This window comes from Colius striatus, chromosome Z, assembly GCF_028858725.1.
Source record: "Colius striatus isolate bColStr4 chromosome Z, bColStr4.1.hap1, whole genome shotgun sequence".
Classification (NCBI taxonomy): Eukaryota; Metazoa; Chordata; class Aves; order Coliiformes; family Coliidae; genus Colius; species Colius striatus.
In genome coordinates, this window is record NC_084790.1 from 53,786,975 (window position 1) to 53,809,794 (window position 22,820).

Consider the following 22,820-nt stretch of genomic DNA (forward strand, 5'->3'; position numbering starts at 1 on the left):
TTCTTGCAGCCTTTCCTCATAAGAAAGATTCTTCAGTCCCCTGATCATCTTGTTGGTCCTGTACTGGACTCTCTCCAGATGTTTTCCATGTTTAATATTTCTCTTGTACTGATACGATGGTCTCTGGATACAGCAAAGAAAGGGGAAACCAAGACTTTCCTATTGGAGAGTTGTCTGCTAAGAAATACAGATGAAAGCAATTTTGTTAATGATGCTCTTTCACACCACCAGTGAGACGTGACCATGTGTTTCAATTACTGCACATGTGAAGTTCTTTCCATAGAGCTGACTTACTTGGATATGTAGGAGAAAGGCCAAAAAAATGTGTGTTCTATTTTTCAGTGAAGAAATTGATTTAAGGTTAGTTCTTGTTTTCACTTGTTTCATTAGCACTTTGACATAAAAGACGAAGTTGAAACTTGAAAATTATTTAAGTTGAAATGGTGGCATAGTTATATGAATTTTTGAGATTTTGAGATTTTTTCACATTGTCACATGGAAAGTTTGAAATTAGCCCAACAAAAGAGCAGCGTATGGTATTTTGTTATAGTATTTACTTTGAATTTTTTACTACATTTTGATATCTCACATTCTCAGATAGCAAGTCTCACTTGGTTTATTGAGTTCTTTATATAAGAATGTGGAGAGAATGATAATTTTTTTGTAAAAAAATGAATGTTATGAAGAAGAGCTAGGCACAAGTGTGTATGTTTAGTTCATTTTTGAAATTAGACATGTTTTCAGTTAGTTTTAGAAACAATATTTCCAATCAATGTTGAGTAGACATAATACCAAGAGACCAAGGTGAAAGAATCTGTCAGTTCAGGTGAAGGTTTTTATTCAACAGAGGGTTAACCTTAGAGCATTTTAGCTATATTACTGTGATTATTAAAGGCAGCTTGCTCTGGAGATTAAAGCGTGAAAGTTTTATATAACCAAGTGGTAGATCACAAACATTGCATCTTACATATTGTTGACAGAAGTAGTGAGAAATCTTTTAAATATGTCTCCAGAAAAGAAACTCATCCGTGATGGGTGAAATGAAGTGCTTTTTTTCCCCCTAATTGAACACTTACTTGTTAACCTGTATGCTGCCTTTGCAGCTCAAATCAGAAATCTCACTTAAAGGTGGCTAGCTCCATGAATGAGGCATAGGGAATTCATATTCCCACCCTAGATCAGTACCTAAGGCATATAGTTAGTCACACTTGTACCTACAAAATTCAGATTTATATGTCTGTGATAGACTGGCTCTGTGTTATGTCACTTGGGAAATTAAATAGTGCACTTTTCTCGTGGTGATGGTGTCTTTTTTCTTTATCCCAGAATTACCATCATGCTAGCATAGTTCTGTCCTGTATGTATAGCCATACACTGATCCTTTCCTCAGTAATTGTAGTTAGGTGCAGAAAATTTAAAAACAATTGTGTTCCAAACAGCTCTTCTACGGTAAAGCAACATAGTTTAATATGAACAAAAGCAATTGAAAATTGCACTTCAAGAATGTAACATCCATCTGCCTATGCAAAACAATAATCATATTTTAAGTTAAACAGTAACAATTTTAATTCAATATCTTAAACTATTCTGTATATTCACCAATGATATACAGCAGAATTGAGTGCACCCTCAGCAAGTTTGCAGATGACTTTAAGCTGAGTAGTGCAGCTGATGAGCTTGAGGAATGGGATGCCATCCAGAGGGACCATGACAGGCTTGAGGAGTGGGCCAATGTGAAGTGCCACAAAGCCAAGTGCATGTGGGTTGGAACAATCCCCAGTACTGATACAGATTGGGGGATGAATGAATTGAGAGCAGCACTGGAAAGAGCTTGGGGATATTAGTAGATGAAGAAATGAGGCATAAGCTCTCAATGTCTGTGTGCAGCCCAACAATCCAGTTGTATCATATGAAATGAAGCACGGCTAGCAGGTCAAGGGATGTGATTCCCCTCTCTTTTGTATATGTGAGACTCTACTTGAGTTTCTTGAGCCCTGCATCCAGTTCTGGAGTATTGAGCTCAAGGTGTGGAATGGTTGGAGTGAGTCCAGAGGAGGGCCACAAAATTTCAGAATACTGGAACACCTCTGCCATGAAGAATGGCTTAAAGAGAGTTGAGATTGTTCAGCTTTGGAGAAAAGAAAACCCTGGGGAGACCTTATTGAATCTCAGACTGTTTTATGATGGTAAAAAATAAAATCTTTATAACTGATGTCTTGTTTAGATCTATTTTACAGTTTCAAAATACAAAACGTGGAATTCCAGGTGGTAGCTACTTGGAATTAGTTTTAATAAAAGCAAGCCTTCTAGACTGTGGTCAAAACTTGTATCATAATCATGATGTATACTAATCAAAATTACAATGGAGTTGTGGAAGAGCGAAGGCGTTATTCAACTGGCTGTTGGAATATGCTGTCAATCTCAATTTTTTCAATTTTTTTTTTAAAAAAGGTTGTTGTCATTTTCAAGTATACTTGTGGTTAAATAGAGTCCCTAGTTGCTTATTACATTGATTACATTGATCAGAATTTTTAGCTTGAGTTTCATATGAATAGATGATTAATCTGAGAGCCAGTCTTGGAAGTCCTCCCATTTATAGATATAAAACAAGTCTGCTTACTTACGAGTCTCACTTCCCTTAGCACGTATTTTAAGTGTCTGCTTAAGACTAAAACTCAGCTGAAAGGTATTGTTCTTACCCTCCTGTTTATCAGTTCGTGACCCAACTACTTGTTCTGTCTTACAAGTTCTTAGTGAAATCTTTGCATTTAAATTGTGAATATAATGAGTTGCACAAATGTCATTGTGGTAGTTTGAGCCTGGCTGGATGCCAGGTGCCCACCACACCGCTTTATCCCCCACCTCCTCAGCAAGCCAGGGAAGGGGACAAAATAAGATGGGAGTCTCATGGGTTGAGATAAAAGCAGTTTAATAAATAAGCAGCAAAGCCGCGCGCACGGGAAGCAAAGCAAAAGAAGATAAGCTGTTACTCTCTACTCCCCATCAGCAGTGATGTCCGGCCACCTCCCGAGAAGCTGGGCTTCAGTACGCGTAGTGGTTGCTTTGGGAAGGCCAGAAATGAATCTCGCCTCCCCTTCCTGCTCCTCTCCCCCAGTTTCTATTACTGAGCTGACGTCATATGGTATGGAATATCTCCTTGGTCAGCCTGGGTCAGCTGTCCTGGCCATAGTCCCTCCCAAGATCGTGCCCACCCACAGCTATTGGTGAAGGTGGGGGAAGGAATGCTGGAGGGACAGCCCTGATGCTGTGTGAGCAGTAGTCATAATATTGATATCAACAGTAAGCACAGCATTGCAAGAGCTGCTGTGGAAAATCACTACCATCCCAGACCCACTACAGTCATCAACGGGATTATTTTGGCTTTTGGATTTAGCTAGAATGTTTCAATTGGACAAGTGATTACACCCTCTCTAAAATCCAGTGAGAGATTATAAATCTTCTAGATGGGTTCCCAATGTCTTTGTTTTTCCAGTCATGATGTCTCCTTATTTTTCAGAATAAGGCTATGTAATAAATGAAATAGAAACTCAGCTTCTAGTAGACCTTCTAAGCCATTCTCTTATCCTCAGCTGTAAACAGTTTTTTTTCTGTTTCAGAATGGTACTGTCATTAAATAGGAGTATTACAAGAAAAACAAAACACAGTCAGTAATTTTATATTTCTTTTAGGCAAATGCTCTGAACAGAACCAAAACAAACTAAGGCTTGTCTTACAATGAGAAATATGGAAGGTACAGCAACTGCTACTGTCCACCAGAATGGTGACATCCATGGGAATACCAGTGCACCCAAGCAGATGGACCCATTGCTTCGAGTGTACCTTTATCATTCTCCTGGGAAGACAGGAGGAGATTACCTTCAGTTTCCAGCTGGAGAATATGTTGCAGAAGAGATTTGTGCTCTTGCCTGTAAAGCCTGTGGTAAGTACATATATAACATATATAATTTTCCTAACAAAGGAGTCAAATATAACTTAAAGCAAGAAAGTTTTTAATAACCCTGAGCTAATCAAAATGGTGACATTTGAATGGAAATACTCATCTCATTGTCCTTTCAGAAGTAATCAGTATCAGAAGTAATTAGTAAATTACTGCTAAGGAATTCCTGTCAGAATGGTTGTGGAACTGAGATTATAATTGAGTGACTACCATATTTTTCCAAATAATTTGAGAGTATACTACCCTTTACTTGGAATTCTTTTGCTGGCCTGAGATGCACTTTGAAAAGTTTAATCACAGCAAGAGCTGGGAATAGTTTGAATTACTTTCTGATGCAACCCTGAGAAACAAATTATTCTTAGAAGTTTTGTGTATGTTGTATATTCTACATGCTTAATCACTTTGCAGACACAAACTCTTCTATTAAATAAAATTACTTGTTCTGTATCTGTAGCTAATACTTCTCATAATTGTTTAGGAAATATAATAAATGACAGGGTAGTATATTTGAAAGAAAGAAAGAAAACATTTATCTCTAAGAATGCCTTTGAATTGTTAAATTTACCTGGAGTTTATGTGAAGAGGTGCTGAGACCTGTAGTAAAATAGTTCAAAGATGCATTTTGTGTCATGTGTTATTCATTGCAAAAGTACATTAAATTTGTGAATATAAAAATTCATTACAATAAACTTCAAATATTAAAGTGACTGTCTTTTTGTTCCCTACACACATTTGTGCACACACACATTCACAGAGTATCTTCATACCTTCCCTTGGGCTGTCAGTAGTGTAAGGCTGGATTTGTCTTTTAGCTTTAAGTGCCATATTTCATGTGCAAATGAATTTAAATGGATTTAAAGGAAAGGCTTAGTAGTTCAAGGTATTTCTTTTTCAGTGGGTTACAAACACAAAGCGCTGACTCAGTATGTTTTTTATCTTATACTTTTGTAATTTTTTTATTACTATATTGTTTTTAATTATGTTTTTAATGACTTTCTTTTTGAGAGGGATCTGTCGGTTTTTTCTCTGCTGTTGAATGTCTTGTACTAACTGCATGCATGCTGCAAGTTGGTAATTTGCTTGTATATGCTAGCTTCACAAAGATTCTTTTGAGTTTCAGCTCCTTTGTTTTTTGGGGCTCTTTAGGTGTGCAGAATCTAAGATTGGAGTTTGTAGAGTTGCTCTTCATGTCATATGAGAGCTTTAGGCCGGTAACCACGTACAACGAATTTATCAGAAGCACGGTCCAGGATTTATTCTGGAAGACCACTAGGAAGTAGCGTTTTCAAGTTTTAAATGTGTGAGATTCTGATGCTGTAATGACTTTGTAGGACCTGAGAGTGTTTTTGATGGTGGCTCAAAACAAGATCTTCTAGATAGCCTCCACTGTGTCCCTGAGGTTCTCTGTCTCTTTCCTCTAGAAGAAAAAAAAAAAAAAAAAGCAAGAAAGAAAATTACAATTAAAAAAAAGTATTGTCTCACCACTTTAGAAAATATACCCACAATCATTTCTGTAATAGTGATAGATTTCTTACCATTAGTGGCCATGTGTTTAGGGGCTTTATTTTTGCCTCTGGTAGTATTTTTTAGTGTAGTTCAGACCCTCCGGTACAGCATCTAAAGGTGTATAAGGCTGGGGAGTGTATGTGTGTGTTTTTCACTTTCTGAGTGTCAAAGTGGTATTGAATCCTTATGTTAGGTGATAGTTAAGTATTTTTTAATGGAAATAAATACTGTTATAGTCACTGAAGGATAGTGCCAACGAAGTGAAACAGATGACAGTTTTACTGGGTGGTTGTGGGACAAAATGCTTCTTGTTTAACTTAGATATTCATTGACCAACTTGCCAGAATGTTAAACCAATTAGAGATTGTATCCATCAAATTCAGTATGTTCAAAACAATGCAGTCTTTGAAAGAATATACTGTATTATCAACCGTGACATCAGGTGCCTTGCTTCATTTTCTTGCCATCTCACTTTTTTTTTCTTTTTTTTTTGTTTGGTTTTCTTTTTTTGTGATAGGGGAATAACAAGTCATCTGAACACTCTTCTAATTACTCTTCTAATAAATCAGTTAGATATCGTTCGCCTTCCAAAAAAATCTCCCAACGTAGTCTGGATTCTCTGGAATAGTAACTTCCATGGTAGTCTAATTAGCTGTTTCTACTGTTATTACCGGCCTCTCTGCATTTTTCTTCCTTTTTCTCTGGTTTGAATTTTCTTTGAATCAGTTTTTTCATGTTGTTTTTTTATTAAATTCTTCTTTGACCATCACCAGCCCTAGGGAGATATTTGTGTGCCATAATAAAATTATCTTTAGATCTTCTGTTGCTAAAACTGAAATGGATTGATTTCCTTAGCTTCAAATCATAGTTGTTTTCATTTTTACCTATGTTCTGCACTATCCTGTTTCCCAGGAAGTGTGCAGCCCGGGCCATGTGTGATATTCTCACAGCACAAACATACAAAATTCAATTCCTGCTAATTCAAAAGTTGAATTAGTCGTATTTCATGTGACACCATCTGAAGGTTTCATACTCTGTTGCTTAAATATGCCTTACCAATCATCCTCAAGGCTTCTAGCTTTGTGAGGTACCAGTTTCTCTTATGCTGGTATGGCAAGTACCCAAGACCTAGATGTATCCTTTTATAGTTTATTGTTTAAAAAGTAATTTTGTATCAATAGTACTCCTTATCAAGTTGATTTTATATTTTTTCCATTGTTCCAGTATTCTTCACCAGAGTTCCTCAAATATGTTGCTAGTGATTTACATTTGTTTGTATTAATAAAATGTTCTATCATGTTGAGCCTTTATTCTTGTAGAGCTGAGACAGACAAAGTCCTTTGAATATTAGTTTCTACTTGGCAGCTACTGTGTCAGTATTATACAATCTTTTTCTCCAAGGAATTTATAACCTCATCTTTTTATAAATTGGTGGGAAAGACTGAAATGGATACAGGTTTTTGTTCTCTTTCATAACAGTTTTACTGCTTAAATCATTAGGTACTGCTTCTTATTATTTTCTGTTTTTTCTAGGCAGTTTTGTAGCTGTATTCAAGAACACTTAGGTCTGCAAACTTCATACAGTCAAATGGTGTTTATGTTGGTAACACATATGTTTATGTTGGGAGGTAGCTATGAAACAGAATACTTCAGAAAGAGAAGAATGGTTCTGGTAGTAGGTGCATCTAAAATATAACAAACTTGGTAATTGTTAATGAACTTTCTGTGTGATCTGAGCAGTTGTTAGGTCTCTAGATAACAAAGCTGGTTCCATCATAGTATGGCTGTTATTGGTGGCAAGCAGTACTGGTTTTAGGCAAACATCAGCAGTCTTGGAGTCAGTCTTGTTATAAAACATTTACACAGTTCAAACAATTGAAAGTTTTCCAGTCTGTGCTGACTTGTCTTTAGATCTGTTGCATATGGCATGTATTAGCTATATCAATATTTGTCTAAATTTTATTCTGTAGCTCCTTGCCAGTTTGAGGCATGCGTGCAGAAGCAAAGTCTTTTCTTTAAAAACAATGTTCCATTAAAAAAATACAATAAACAATAAATACAGAACTTTCAGTAGATCTATATTTTCACATGTCTGAAAACTGTCTGAACATTAAACTGAATAGCACATTTTCTAATCAGAAGTGCAAGAGTAAATGAAGTGTCTTGAAATAATTTCAAATTGATTAGTCAGTTTTGTGTTCAGCTCTTGCATGTTAGCTGGTATGTTAATTGCCATGTAAGAAATTGTCACGGCAAAAGCAAGGGGAGTCTCTGCTCTCAGCCTAACAGAAAAAGTGATATTAGAAAAATAGTGGAAATGATGTATACCAGAAAAATGGTTCTAGAGAACACAGAATCATTGTGTTATATATGTCTTCTAAATTCAGTATGAGAGACTTGTTTTCCCAAGTCGTAATCTTAAACCTTTTGTTTTCTCCACTCTTTCAAATAACCCTAAATGAAATTTCTCTTCTAGACTGTTTTTAATGTGTTTACAGTCATTTGATTAAACTATCAAGCAGTCAAAGGCATTTGAATATTGGTAGTAATAATGGATTTATTCCATCAGCTGAATGAGTAAAAAAATACAGGCATAATTTGTATGTGTAATCCAAATTGCTACTGAATTAAAAGTAACAAGGTGAAGGTATTCTTATTTCACACCAGTTAAGTATGTTTGTAAATCACATTTAAAACACTTACAAATATAAGCAAGACATTACCTTGGTGTTAGCAAAATAAATTTGTGCCATGTTCTTGAATATCTTAGTAAATTATCAGCAAGCAGAGCTAGTGGCTTTATTTAAATGTAACTGTAGCAATTAAATAACACACTGAAAAATGTTTTGACAAATCCAAACGTAGAGCATAGTTTTCTTTAGCATCTAGCATTTCTGCCATGGCTTGCCTGGTGTATATGAACCCTAAATTTCAGTATATAACTTGATCTGCTTTCTGACAAGCATTTGGTCTGATTTCCCTCTTTCCCTTCTGTTACAATCGTTAAACTCTGAAACTGTAACTTTTAAGTGGAACTAGAATCCCAAGAGGGAACCAGTTTGATAATCCTGACTCAGTTGCTGAGTTACAGGCAGCTAACAATTAACAAATACCTTGAATTTGTTGGCTTCTGTGTTTATTTGGGTTTTTTTAATGCTAATATACTGAAACTCCCCCTAGGAACTGATTAATTCTTGGTAATCTGTTTGCAAATCAGATGGGAAGTTCCATGGTACTTTCTTTGAAAACTGCTGATGCCTCTCAGAAAGCTGTAAGATAAACGGAGAATTTATAATTCTACCAAATTAAAAATGTTTCCAAACATTTAATGTGAATTCGTGCTGACAGTGTCTGGAGGTAATTAAACATTTTCAAGGGAGCAACTGTGTTGCATAATGTGATGACAGTGATGATCTCTAGTACCTCTTTGCTTTTATGGTTCAGAGGCTATTCCTTGTTAGTATCTGGAAGGTTTTAAGCAGATTTTCCTTAATGTGCTGATTTTCCGTAATTCTCATGGCTCATAGTTATTGGTTATAACTGCCCCTTAGGGATTTTGGAGGTTTTATTTTGAAAACACAAAGCCACAGACCCCTGCAATGTGAGAAATGAATTAGTCAGAACTCTGAGCAGCTCTGTTAAGCTGAGAAAGGAAACGTGCTTTGCTTTAAGTGTTCATAAAATGCTTTATTAATATTTAAATGATATTAAATGTGTTGTTATTGTTCAGTAAGCCTCCACTTTACATGAAAGATGAGGGTAAGCTATTATTGTTAAGAAGAAAAGCTAAGCAACTCTCTAGCCGGTATATGCAAGGTGTCATTTTAGATACTTTATTTGACAGATGTGTATGAGAATTGACTAATGGTTGTATTGGACTTTGAAAGCTGGAGATTTTAAAATCCTTTTTAATCATCTGCTCCATGCAGCTAATTGCTCTTATCTGTATTTATCCAGTGACTTATTTATATGCTTGAATTAACACTGTTTCAACTGTAGACTACATATGGCTACTACACTTCATAGTGATGTCATGGCCTTTTATGATTTGCAGTTTTCTGTTGTGTTTTGGTTTTTTTTTTTCTTTACAGAGGGACTGAATAGAAAATGTACTGTATAGGTGGAAGGGTAGCTAATGTCAACAAATAAGGAAATATATAAAAATTGTATTTCCTTAGCTGGTTCACAGTAGATGAAATAGTGTGACTTGTTTGGATATAAAGCTCCAAAATGATAATAAGGAAAGGAATAAACCACTATGCAAATAATTCTTTTTTTGTGCTTGATTTAGACATTTGAGGAATGAATTTCTGCTGTGTTGCAACCTTTCTTGTTGTTACTTTATAGCCTAGTGTGTCTGTAGGCCTTACTTACTAAATAAAATACTTGAGATAGTCATGTTTTTGTCTTTACAGTAGTCCAGAAAAACTATTTAATAGCCCTTGCTGGAAAAGCAAAGTGGAGAACAATTCTGATTTTTTGTGTCTGAGTTACAGTCTCCTCTCCTAGTTAATCTTTGGTTGATTTGATAGCATGGTTAGTGCAGTGCAGAGATTCAGAGGAAGTTTTTGAGTACCTGCTGCAAACAACATTTCTGATTTTACTTTTACAGTTATATTGACTTTACATTTCTCAGAAGTTTTCACTGTTGTTGACGTGTAATCAGAAAAATTTGATTCCCCATCCTACATACCTCCACTCCCACATCAAGTCTTTTGGTTTTCATTGATTCTCAAGAAAACTGTTTCTGGAAAAATACTGCAATTATCATTCACTTGCAAAGTCCCTGCAGTTAATAGTTCTGGTTTCATCAGACTTTTGTGGACAGTTTTCAACACTCTAGAAAGTAATTTACTTTATTTGTATAATCGTTGAACTTTTTCAAGTATAGCAATGTACTGGCAGAAATGCATAATTCTTAAGGAGTACAGTGAAAAGAAAAAAGCGTAACTTTAAAACATGTATGATCTATATGTCATTGAGCATAGACAGTGAAAAATATAAGTTACTATTTGGAATTACAACTGCTAAAGTACAAGGTATGTGCACATAGCAAAGAGTATTTTTGTGGGGGTTATTTTTGTATGTTTGGGGGAGTTTTGGGTAGAGTTTTGTGGTGTTTTTTTTGGTTAATGCAAACATTTTTTTTTTTGTAGAGAGAATTCCAAAATTATCTTCCTTGATTATATTTTTTCAGAATGGCAATGAAATGATCTGGACTGAAATATCTCCAGTTCTTTTTGTTTTGGTTTGGGTTTTTTGACAGGTGGGGGTCATGTGGGTGATGTCTGTAATATATTCAATGAAATATGGCAGTTTAATGTTTGAATTTATGACTTGGAAATTTTTTCCTGGTTCAGTGTACTTATGTTGGAATGTTAATAGTTAGAGGAAATGTATTAATCTAGGTAAGCTTTGACTTGAATGGTGTTTAACATCTGACTAGAATCTGGAAATAGACTGGCAATTCACTTGCATTACAGTGTAATTGATCTGAAGTTATTTGGGATTTGGACTCTGTACAGCCTTAAAACTGCTAAATCAGTTGTTAATACTTTATAGACAAATCTTTAATGTAGTCTAATTGATCCCACTTCATGCATCAAATAAGAACCATATTTGATTGCATGGGATAGATTTCTTAGACAGCTGATCTGTAATGTTTTACTGCACTATAAATTTGCAACATATAGATATAGAGCCAATCCTTCAGTTACTAACTTGGTTGCTTCTTGTGTGAATTTCAATTATTTCTTTCGAAGTCTTGGGTAGATTCATGGATATTTTACCTTTTCCCATAATTATTTTGTCTCTTAAGTTAGTTTTTTTGTCTTTATCTGCTATTTTTTCAATATTTTTGCCTTCTTCCCCCAAAGTGTCTTCTCTGATAGAAACATGGTTTTTTTTCATTATGGTCTATTATGACTTCCACTCTAATTTTCATCCTACACTGACTTCTAGACCTGTATCACTTCCTGTATTCAAAATGCATTTGTCAGTGGTTGAAGTTCATCTTTTTTTTCTGTCAGTTGTGAGGTATTTAGCGTGTTTTTTGGATCATAGCACTAACATTACATGGATGCATAACACTGCAGAATAGTGCAGTGCTGTGGCATCTGTCTCATGTTGGACTGTATCTGCAGCTGAGAGCCTCAAAGCGAAATTAAAGTTGTGGTGCTGACAAAGAGTTGATGCTCAGCTGATATCCATACTTTGTGATTAAGTAGGATTGGTTGTCAATTCTCATTAATCCTTAACTGCTGAGTGAAAAAATATTTTCCAGTTTTTGTTTAATTAGCAGTGTATGTTTGATTCTGTTCTCAACTGAGCTACTAAAATAGAAATGGCAGGTGGTTGTTCTAGTAGTGATGACTTTGTGTTGCTTTACTTCAGATTTTTTGCTAGTCTAGAATCTTAAAATCAATGTTTAGATGGATTTTTTGGAAAAGGTAAAGACAAGGGAAATGTACTGTTGTTAAATTAGCTGTTACTAAACTGAGCGTTTAAGAAGACATTGAAGTAAATGCCATACAGTCATAGAGTCATTACATTTGAAAAACACCGTTGAGATTCAATCCAATACATCCACCTGGATGTCTTCAGCAAACTTGCTGAGGATGCACTTGATCCTTCATCCAGATCATTGATGAAAATGTTGAACAGAATTGTCCCCAGTACTCAGCCCAGGGAACACCACTGGTGAGCAGCCACCAACTGGCTATAACTCCATTCCCCACCACTCTCTGTGCCTGGCCGTCCAGACCTTTTTCCACCTATCTCAGAGTAGGTCCATCAAAACAATGGGCAGCCAGTTTCCCAGGAGGATGCTGTGGGAGACTGTGTCAAAGTCCTTACTAAAGTCCAGGAAGATCACATCCACAGCCTTTCTTGTAATCTAACAGTGAGGTGTAGGATAATATGTAAATACAGTCTGCAGTCAGATAACATTCAGGAAGAATGAAAAAATAAATGAACTGAAACAGTCTTAAGGTTATGGGATGATGATTGCAATGTTGTTGACAGAAATAGAGCAGTGCACTGAATATTTGAAGAATGCATGCCATTCTGCTGCTTTTAACCCATGATTATTTTTTTTTAATAAGTTTGGTTCTTTGTCAAGACAATTTCCTTTAAATATTTGCTTCTCTGTTCTTTGTTTAGGTATCATGCCAATGTATCATAACATGTTTGCACTGATGAATGAAGCAGAGAGAATGTGGTATCCCCCAAATCACATCTTCCACATAGATGAAGCAACCAGACTCACCCTGATTTACCGGATAAGGTAATTGAAATCAAATGTTACGCATTTTTCATGGTAAAACAAAACCCTATGAGAAAACACAAGCAATAAGATAGTTAGTGGAACCGTTGTTTCTCTAAGAAGTTGTGGGCAGATTGTTGGTGATATCTGAGTAAGAGATAGATAAAAGAATCAAAATCATTGGAGTAAATTTGAGTAACATATTTTATCGATTGTCTGTATACCATATTTTTCCATATCAGATTGAACAAACAAACAATAAATACAGCAAAAGTAAAAATATTTTTGTTAATGATACATCTTGTCTCCTTCATGCTTACCCGTTTGAAGTTAGTAGCAGTTCCAAAATGCAGAGTAATTATCCTTTGTAGTCAGGCAGATGTCTGAAATAGACCAATTTTTCTCTAATCTCATTTTTTAATTATGACATCTAAAGCTAGAGTTAATAAAAGATTTAGCTTATTTACATTGCATAATGTGGCCTGAGTGTTTCTTTAGGAACTATCTCAAAGGAAACTAGAATCTAGACATATGCACAAAAATTTCTGTGTTCTGATTAATGAGGATAACTTTGCAGAGCTCTTTGTGCCAGTACAGCTTATCACTCTTCTTAAATGTATAATACTTTTGAGACACCAAGAACTGGATCCAAAGCCTTCCATTGACTAATTGGGGTTTCATATTGGTCATTCAAACCAGCCATCACTAATTACACGTCTGTAAAAGCGGTAATGTCTAGTGTAGTGGTAATGTCTAGTGTTGGTAAATGAAAGTATCTTTTAATTTGTTTAACTGTTTCCTAACAGGTTTTATTTTCCCCACTGGTATTGCAATGGCACCAACAGAGCATATCGGTATGGCATTCTTCGAGGTGCAGAAAGCCCTGTTCTTGATGACCTTGTCATGTCTTATCTATTTGCACAGGTACGATTTGCTTCTTTGTTTGATTGGGTTTTTTTAATATGGATTGGTAAAGGTTGTTAGTATTTATTCCTTTTAATATCTTCTGACAGTAACTGTATCAACTCTTTGGGTGGCTTGAAACCCACTCAAAAGGAAAATTAAATTCCATGTCATATTGTGTATTTGGAATGATGAAACTCAAATGGCAGTTATGGGAAAAGCAGTGAGAGTGTGTAGCTCCTTTCTTGTGCCACTACGCTGTGTAAGTCTTTCAGAGTGACCTTCAGTTTGGTCTAAAAACGTAGAACTACATCCTCCCCATATGGACTTCCCTAATTTGAAACAAAAATATTTTTAAACAGTGTTTCTAAGCATCATGGTAGCTGGTATCTGTTATGAATATGGGTAGCTTTTTGTAGATGGAGAAGTTCATTCGGGAGCAGGTAGTTGTTTAAAAAAAACAACTAAGCCCAAACAAACAAAAGCCACAAACAACAGAAGAAACCCCAAACCATCACACCTCATAAAACTTTTATTGATGAGCAGCAGCGGTATGTTTTTAATTTACTTTCATACATTCTTCTTTCTCAGTGGCGAGATGATTTTTTGGAAGGATGGGTGCAGATGCCTGTTACTCATGAAACACAAGAGGAATGCCTTGGAATGGCTGTTCTGGATATGATGAGAGTGGCCAAAGAAAAGGACCAAACCCCACTGGCTATTTACAATTCAATCAGGTGACTTCATACTTCATAACTGTATCACACCTATCTGATGTGTCAAAACAATGGTTTTGCACATTAGCATCTGGGAGGAGACATTCAACTGTGACAATTTATTCCAGCATAATGAATCCATACATTTACTTATAATGTAAGCTATGAATCAATAGAAAGCTTGTATCACAATGGCCATCCGTATTTCTGGGTATGTGGATTTTGTTGGTTTAATGAGGAGTAGATCAGCAGCTATTCATATGGGAAGGAGGTATGCAGTAATTTTTTGGGGAGAGAGCTATGAAAATTATCAAATGCAATCTGCTATTCACATCAGGGCCAACTTCCAAGTTATATGGAGTTACTCAGGGCCTTGTCCATTCAAGTTGTGAAAATGTCTAGGGTTGGAAATTCCCCCATACTTCTGGGAAGCTTTGGCCTGTATATGGTCACCCTCACTGAGGAAGATTTTCTCCATATGTATTCAGGCTTCTCTGTGATACTGCTTATTATTTGTTACCTCTTGTCCTTTCACTGTGCATGTTTCAGAAGAGTCTAATTCAGTCTTCTCAATAACTGTCTGCTAGTTGAAGACAATTAAAACTTGCTACTTAGGCCTTCTTTTCTCCAGGCTGAACAACTCAAGCTCCCTTTTGACTCTTCTGCCCTGTCATGTGCTCCAGATGCTTAACCATCTTGGGCAGATCTTTGCTTAAATTACTTGAGTTTGTCAATTGACTTTGGTTTCATTTCACCTAATTGTTTTCCACTCCCATTGGGTTAATTCTGTCCCTGCTTAGTACTTAATGCTTGATATTTGCCATGAAATGAAACCTATCTGGAAGAATCAAAAGCAAAATGAGGTAATGAATTTGCCAACTCACTGCAAGTAACAAACTACTCTTTTGCTGCTCAGTATAGAATATAGGAACTCCAGTAAGAACCATCCAGTGTTCATAGAATCATAGAATGGTAGGGGTTGGAAGGTACCTTTAGAGATCATTTAGTCCAGCTCCCTGCAGAAGCAGGTCCACCTAGATCAGGTCACAAAGGAGTGCGTCCAAGCAGGTTTGAAGACCTCCTGCTCTCCAGCAGGTCAATTCCCAACCTGTCCTGGTGCATGGGATTGTTCCTCCCCAGGTACAGGACTCTGCACTTGTCCTTGTTGATCTTCATGAGATTCCTCTCTGCTCCTTTTCCTACTTTCCTACATGTTGGGACACACTGATCCTTGGCTTGGAGGAAGTGGTACTTGAAGATTGACCAGCTCTCTTGTGCACTTCTACCTTTTAGAATCTTATCCCATGAGATCCATCCAATCAGGTCTTTGAGGAGTCCAAAGTCAGCTCACCTGAAATCCAGGGTCACAGTCCTGCTTTGTGTCCTGCCTCTGACACACAGGATCTTGAACTCTATCATCTCATGGTCACTGCAGCTGAGGTTGACTCCAGCCTTCACATCCCCAACTAGACCATCCTTATTTGTCAGCACCAGATCCAGCAGCACACCCCTCCTCATTGGTTCCTTAATTATCTGTGACAGGAAGTTATTATCAACAATCTGTAGGAACCTGCTGGACTGTGCGTGCTCATCTGTGTGGCTTTGCCAGCAAATATCAGGGAGGTTGAAGTCCCCCACAAAGACTAGGGATTGTGACTGTGAGGCAGCTCTCAGCTGTTCACAGGCCTCATCCACTTTCCCCTCCTGATCAGGTGTCCTGTAACAAACTCCTACAACAGTTATCACCCACAATTTTCACCCACAAGCACTGAACCCACCCCTCATCCCCACTCAGGCAGAGCTCAATGCACATTAATTGCTCCCTCACATAGAGAGCAACTCCACCTCTACGCCTTGTCAGTCTGTCTCTCCTGAACAATACATAACCCTCCATGGCTGTGCTCCAGCCATGGCAGCTGTCCCACCACGTCTCTGTGACCACAATGAGGTCGTAGCCCCGCATCCACACCCACATCTCCAGTTCCTCCTGCTTATTCCCCAGGCTGCGTGCATTGCTGTAGAGGCAGTGCAGGGGCTTACTCAAACACACAGGTTTCCCTGCATGGATGCAGGAGGTTCCTCCCTGGTTTGGCTCTTTCTCAGGGTGGTCAGCCTTCTTCATCTCAGCCCAGTGTGCGGATGAGGGGCACATACCATAAGTGTTCTACTGCCCCCTGTGTTTTCAGCCGAGAAATCTATCCTCTACCCGTGTCATTGCCTCTGTGCAGTAGCCTCTTTCCAACTGCTATACCAATCAAAGCAACTATGTAACTGCTGCTGCCTTACCTCAAAGCTTCAGTAATGACTAGAAGGGACATGGCTGGATTCATGGATGATGTGTTGCTTAGTATATGTTGAAACCATATGAGGAGGGAAAATGCAAAAGGAAAGAAGAGAAGGGGCTGTATTCAAAAGAGCATACTACAGATTGAAGAAAATTTCCTTCTTATCCTATAGCTCAAACAATAAGTTTATGTATGGTGAAGAACATATTTCCATGTTGACGTTTTTAGCACAGTTCTAACTGTCTTTGCTGGCTTTAATGGATAAAATTAATCTTTTTTTTTTCTTTGCTGGTTATGTGTCCACAGCTACAAAATGTTTTTACCTAAATGCGTGCGAGCAAAAATCCAAGACTACCACATTTTGACACGCAAAAGAATAAGGTATAGGTTCCGCAAATTTATACAACAGTTTGGACAATGCAAAGCTACTGCCAGAAATTTGAAACTGAAGTATCTTATAAATCTGGAAACCCTTCAGTCTGCCTTCTATTCAGAGATTTTTGAAGTAAAAGAACCTGGTGGAGGTCCTTCTGGAGAGGAAAGTTTTGCAACCATTGTAATAACTGGAAATGGTGGAATTCAGTGTTCAAGAGGAAAACTGAAAGACTGTGAGACACTGGCAGAGCAGGTAATTTCTGTTATTATTTAATATTTTTGCAGTTTGTCATGTTTCAGAGTTATTAAATTATGTTAGAAGTTCTGATTTACTCCAGGTAAATTTGGTAGGTCAATTTTAGTTCACAGTGATGATGTAATTTCCATATGACTGAGACTCACAGAAATGTATTGGCTTAAACAGTGCAGGACTTTAGGATTAGGGTTTTTTAAATTGAAGTAGTAGAAGAAAGTCAGTACTTGAACATGTAATACTTCTGTTCTTGACAAATTAAAAATTCAGTGTTTTGCCTTCGTTACTGTAAAAAAAAAATCAATGGGGAAAAGTAATGACCTTGCCCCTAGGTGTAGGTAAAATGCACAAATTCCTCAAATTCTTCAAAAACCAGATAGATTTCTGCTGCAGTTAGGCACCTACTAGTGTCTGAGTTAGCAAATTTAAAGTGACATTTCTGTGACTGCAGAGTCTATACACTATTGGTTCAGCTAAATGGTTCCAGTAGATGCTAGCAATCGTGTGCTGCTGCATTTTTATCATTGTTATTTCTTTTGTGGGTGATTTCCCAGTATGACTATCCATTTTGTTGAGTTTAGCACAATCTAATACAAACTCATAGCAGTATACATTGAGAAAGTGGCAATTTTCCAAAGGTAAAATTAAAAGCAAAGTGAAGCACACGTCAGTTTTCCAAAATAATTGCATCCGTTAGTTTTGTGGTTTTGATGCATAACGTATCGCAGTCAAGACCAAACTACAAAAGGTTACATTTTTACAGTGTGCTGTCATAATGTGTAAAAGTGCTATTTTGTAGGTAATAACTCAGCAAAAAAAAAAAAAAAATCTGGTTATATACACAGATTTTAAAAGTGTGTTCTGGAATGTTTGTAGGTTGACATTAGGTACAGTTACCTAATGCTACTTATAGTTACAGTTACAATTGATATGTTTCAACCCCCTGCCTTTCCTCAGTTGCCTTTTAACTGCCAGCTGCTTTGTCAGGAGCTAATGTAAACTACAGATTTTACAGTTTCTGGTTTTAGGTGTACAAAATCTATGCATACTATTCTGTTAGGCCCAATAGTCAGACCTTTAGTAAAAGTAGTGTTTAAACTAATCATACTAGTTATAGAGATTGTGAAATTATTTTAAAATAATAAATAATGTTGTCATCTCACTTACTGGAAGAGGCATAGTGTAGATGGCATATATTTTCACTGATTTATCAAGTTGATTATGAAAAATTAGTAAATTAATAAGATTGCTTATAAATGTGATCATAGATCTTGTTGCAGCAAACTACGTTGATGAATCTTTATTAAAACAATGAATTGGAGCAGAATTTTAATTTTTTTTGAAGGCGGGAATGACACATGGAGTAGATTGTGAAGAAATTTAGTTTGCCAGTTCATGTTTCCAACAACCGGATGATCAAACGGTTTTGGGACTTCAGTGCATTTGAGCTGATTTATTGTGTCTCACACTCATTCAGTTTTACAGCATCGATTATTACAGCTCTTCGTGTACTAGGATATGCTTGCGTATGTTTGGGATAGTCTCTCTTTAATAAAATCTATTTGCTTTGGAAGGATACCTTTAGATAGGTAAATCTACCTTTATTTAAGGATATTATGTACCATCTGAAGTTCTACTAAAAAGTATTATATTTATATGCTGTTGTGATTTGACTTGTGGAAGACTGAAGTGGTACAGAATGTCTCAGTGCCAAGATCTACCTGAACTTGCTATCAAAAGAAAATCTCTCCTGGATCTCGCATGTAATTAGGATCAATGCTTCAAGTTACCTAGTCATTGATAACCATGACTGATTGAACAAAGTTCCCTCAGCCACTTTCTTCATTGATACCACATCTCTCTCTTTGATAGAAGATTTTGCAGCTTGTATCACTCTGAACAAAGCCATGACATTTTGGATTGTTAACAGTATGTCCAAACCTCTTTAATCAGGATGCAAATAACAAATTTTGCTTCTTTTTTAAAAAGCACCCCCACCCCCTCTCCCCCTTAATCAAAATGTTCTGTTGCTAATCCTTACAAAATACTACAGAACAAAGAAATATATAAAAGAAATTTCTGTTCATAGTTCCTGTTTTTTTTTCTAATTTTTTAGTTGAGGCTCCTAGTGATGGTCCAATAAACACAAAATTCCTTTCTTTATTTCTAATGGCATAATCAAGGTTTATGATCCTCTTCATTGCTAACTTGCAAGTTCAAAGTTGTAGAAATTCTAATGGTACTAATGTAGCTGATTTTAGTTGCTATTTTATGTTGTTACTGATGTTAATATAACCAATGTTCATTACAGGATTTACAAACATACTGTGATTTTCCTGATATCATTGATGTCAGCATTAAACAAGCGAGTCAAGAAGGCTCCAGTGAGAGAAGAATTGTCACCATTCACAAACAAGATAGCAAAAATCTGGTCTGTTAACTTTTCTTGCTGTTTTTTTCTAATAGATATTATTTTGAGCAGACTGTGTGATTGTTGTGGTATTTATAGTGTTATATAACCAATTACCATGTCATTTAAGGATGAGGTAAAACTTAATACATTTCATCAGTGTAAGTGATGTATCAGAGCACCAAAAGTCTTTTGCATTCAAAACTTTGTACATGGGCTGAAATAGAAATATATGTTTATAAATGAGGGTAATTTTTGATACACAGATTGGTTTTTTTATTGGGGTCTTAATCTGGATCTGTGTTCTTAGCCATCAAGCATACCATGCTGTCGTTGTAAGCTGTCTACTAACATATTGAAAAAATACTCTGAAGGAATGATGATACACAATAACTGAGTATTGGGACAAAATTGTCATTGCTTTTACTGTTTAAAATTATTTGAAGAAGATCTTTAAAGAAGATCTGGAATTGGACTTATCAGGCTTTCCAGTAGGTATAATTATCATATAATTGTGTGGTGGGTTGACCTTGGCTGTAAGCCAGTTACTCACTAAGCTGCTCTAACTCTCCCTCCTCAACTGGACCGGGGAAGAAAAATATGCCAAAAGGCTTGTGGATTGAAATAAGAATAGAGGGATCACTGTCACAGGCAAAACAGACTCCACTCAGGAAACTTGTGTACAGCTTATGTACTTCTTTTCTGTAAAAATCGTTTTAAAAAAATCAAAAAATATTTTAATAAGCATTAACTAGTTTTATTGTCTCTCTAATGATGCTTTTTCAAAAAGAGGCATAAGGTTTACTTTCATTTATGGTATAATTATGATTTATATTCATTTCCTACATTAATGGTATGAAATTAATGACCTATTAAGGCTTTGACATTTTTTTCAAGGCTTTTTATTGTAACATAAGAGTAGCTGAAATATCTGTGATGTGCACCTTTGATACTGAAAGCATAATAATATTTCAGATTGGTGGAAGAGGCTTCATTAATTCTGAGTCATTAACATTCTCTTTAAAAATTCTCAGTAACAGTAGTTAAGTACTTGACTGCATATGCTTCTGAGGGTAAAAGTGACCTTCTAAGAGCTTGTATAAAAAAGCTGTTGAAGGTAAGACACAGTAGAATAAAATGCAGTAGCTGCTGCTTTGGTTATGATTTGTGTATGGACACTTTACACAATCACAATTGGCTGTTGGTTAAATTTGTGATTTAGTTTAACCTGTCACACCGCTAGTAGAATTCATTGTTAAAGTGGGCTGGCTTTCTAGGTCTATTATTCGTGTGGGTTTTCCAGTCCTGTTGAAACAGCTGGAAAGATGGCTGTTTCCAGGTCCTCTTTTAATATGGAATTTGAATCACAGAATCTTAAGGGCTGGAAGGGACCTTTGGAGATCATCTAGTCCAACTCCCCTGCCAGAGCAGGGCCACCTAGAGTAGGTCACATAGGAACTTGTCCAGATAGGTTTTGAATGTCCCTGAGAAGGAGACTCCACCACCCATCTGGGCAGCCCTTTCCAGTGCTCCAGCACCCTCACAGTGAAGACATTCTTCCTTGTGATTCCTTGAAACCTCTTCTGTTCCAAGTTATACCAGTTGTCCCTTGTCCTGTCGTTGGACATCATTGAGAACAGCCTGGTTCCATCCTCCTGACACCCACTCTTTACATATTTGTAAACATTAATGAGATCACTCCTCAGTCTCCTCCAAGCTGAAGATCCCCAGCTCCCCCAGCCTTTCATCATAAGGCACATGCTCCACTCCATCATCTTCGTGGTCCTGCACTGAACTGGCTCCAGCAGCTCCCTGTCCTTCTTGAATGGAGGGGCCTAGAACCGGACACAGTATTCCAGATGTGGTCTCACGAGGGCAGAGTACTTTAAACAGATTCTTGGCATGTGCTCAGAAACACTAGCTTTTCTGTTCAGCTGCTATTTCCCCAGTGTCATGGGCAAACGTATGCACCACATACTAAAGCCTGTTCTGTTCAGCTATGCTACTGAATGAAATCTAGAGTGACTCTGTAGACTTGAAGTAAAAACAGCTTTAATGCCTTCTACAGCTGTCAAAATATGAAGAAAATACAAATAATTACATAAAAATATATCTGTTTTCCTTTATTAGCAGTAATAGATATGTTTTTACGGGTGGATTTAATTTTACTACTACTAGTAGTTAAAATTTTAGGTATGTACTTTTCTAGAGATTTTTCTTTGCTACTTGAAGACAACCTCACAAATGTTTGGTAAGCAAAAGCTTTCCTTTAGGAAAAAAAAACCAAACAGAAAAAAGACAATGTATGGCCAGTGCAGTAGATATCTGCTATACTGAGCTGCATCTACTAATTTTTTCCTTGTCAGATGTTCTCTCTTGTCAGCATTTCTCTGCTATTTCAGGTATTTAGAGTAAGGGTTTCTGGTTTTTTTATGGCAGATTTATCTAGTTTGTGTTTAAGATTGCTAACAAGTTTTGGGTGGCACCAGGAGGGTAGAACTGTATAAACAGTAGTTAAGAACAATTGGGATATCTTCAATGTTTGAATATATTTTTATATTTGATAATGTTATGATAATCAGGAATTTTGTGTTGCCTATTAAAAACTGAAATTTTCTCTTTCTCTCTGTCCACTCATCTCCTTGCTCTTTATTCTCACCTGGCAATTTAACAGGAGGCTGAATTTCAATCGTTAAGAGAAGCTCTCTCCTTTGTATCACTAATTGATGGATATTACAGATTAACTGCAGATGCCCACCATTATCTCTGTAAAGAAGTAGCACCACCATCAGTCCTTGAAAATATCCAAAGCAACTGCCATGGACCAATTTTGTAAGCACTTTTTTAGCAATTTAACAAGACGATACTATTTTTAAAAGATGAGCTTTAGTTGAATGTGGGCTGTGATGGGCATCTTGAAATGTGTATTTATTATGTTTATGTAAGATAAAATGCTATACATAATCCATCTGACTTTTCACTTTGCAAAATACCTTGCCTTCTTGATATATTATAAAAAATAAATGGAACTATTCTGATTTTCATTTTTTTCCCTTAGAATTCTCTTTTCCTCAAGTGAGACAAGCAGGAAAGTCACGATGCTGATTTTACAGAATTATAGTAAAATTATAACACCACCATCCAGTGTCA

General features: G+C 36.5%; 1 protein-coding gene across 18 annotated transcripts in view; it reads left to right on the forward strand.

The window, feature by feature from the left end:
- The window catches only part of JAK2 (Janus kinase 2), a 95,172-nt gene that overhangs the window by 47,887 nt on the left and 24,465 nt on the right, over window positions 1–22,820 (forward strand). For 17 of the 18 annotated variants that reach the window (XM_062017530.1, XM_062017519.1, XM_062017527.1 and 14 more), the window contains 7 exons: window positions 3,690–3,940; window positions 12,626–12,749; window positions 13,535–13,652; window positions 14,223–14,368; window positions 16,939–17,260; window positions 19,572–19,691; window positions 22,345–22,502. In XM_062017530.1, the coding sequence (XP_061873514.1) occupies window positions 3,736–3,940; window positions 12,626–12,749; window positions 13,535–13,652; window positions 14,223–14,368; window positions 16,939–17,260; window positions 19,572–19,691; window positions 22,345–22,502 (1,193 nt within the window). In that variant the 5' untranslated portion in view covers window positions 3,690–3,735. The remainder of the gene's footprint in view (window positions 1–3,689; window positions 3,941–12,625; window positions 12,750–13,534; window positions 13,653–14,222; window positions 14,369–16,938; window positions 17,261–19,571; window positions 19,692–22,344; window positions 22,503–22,820) is intronic. The other variant, XM_062017531.1, reaches the window with a different exon arrangement.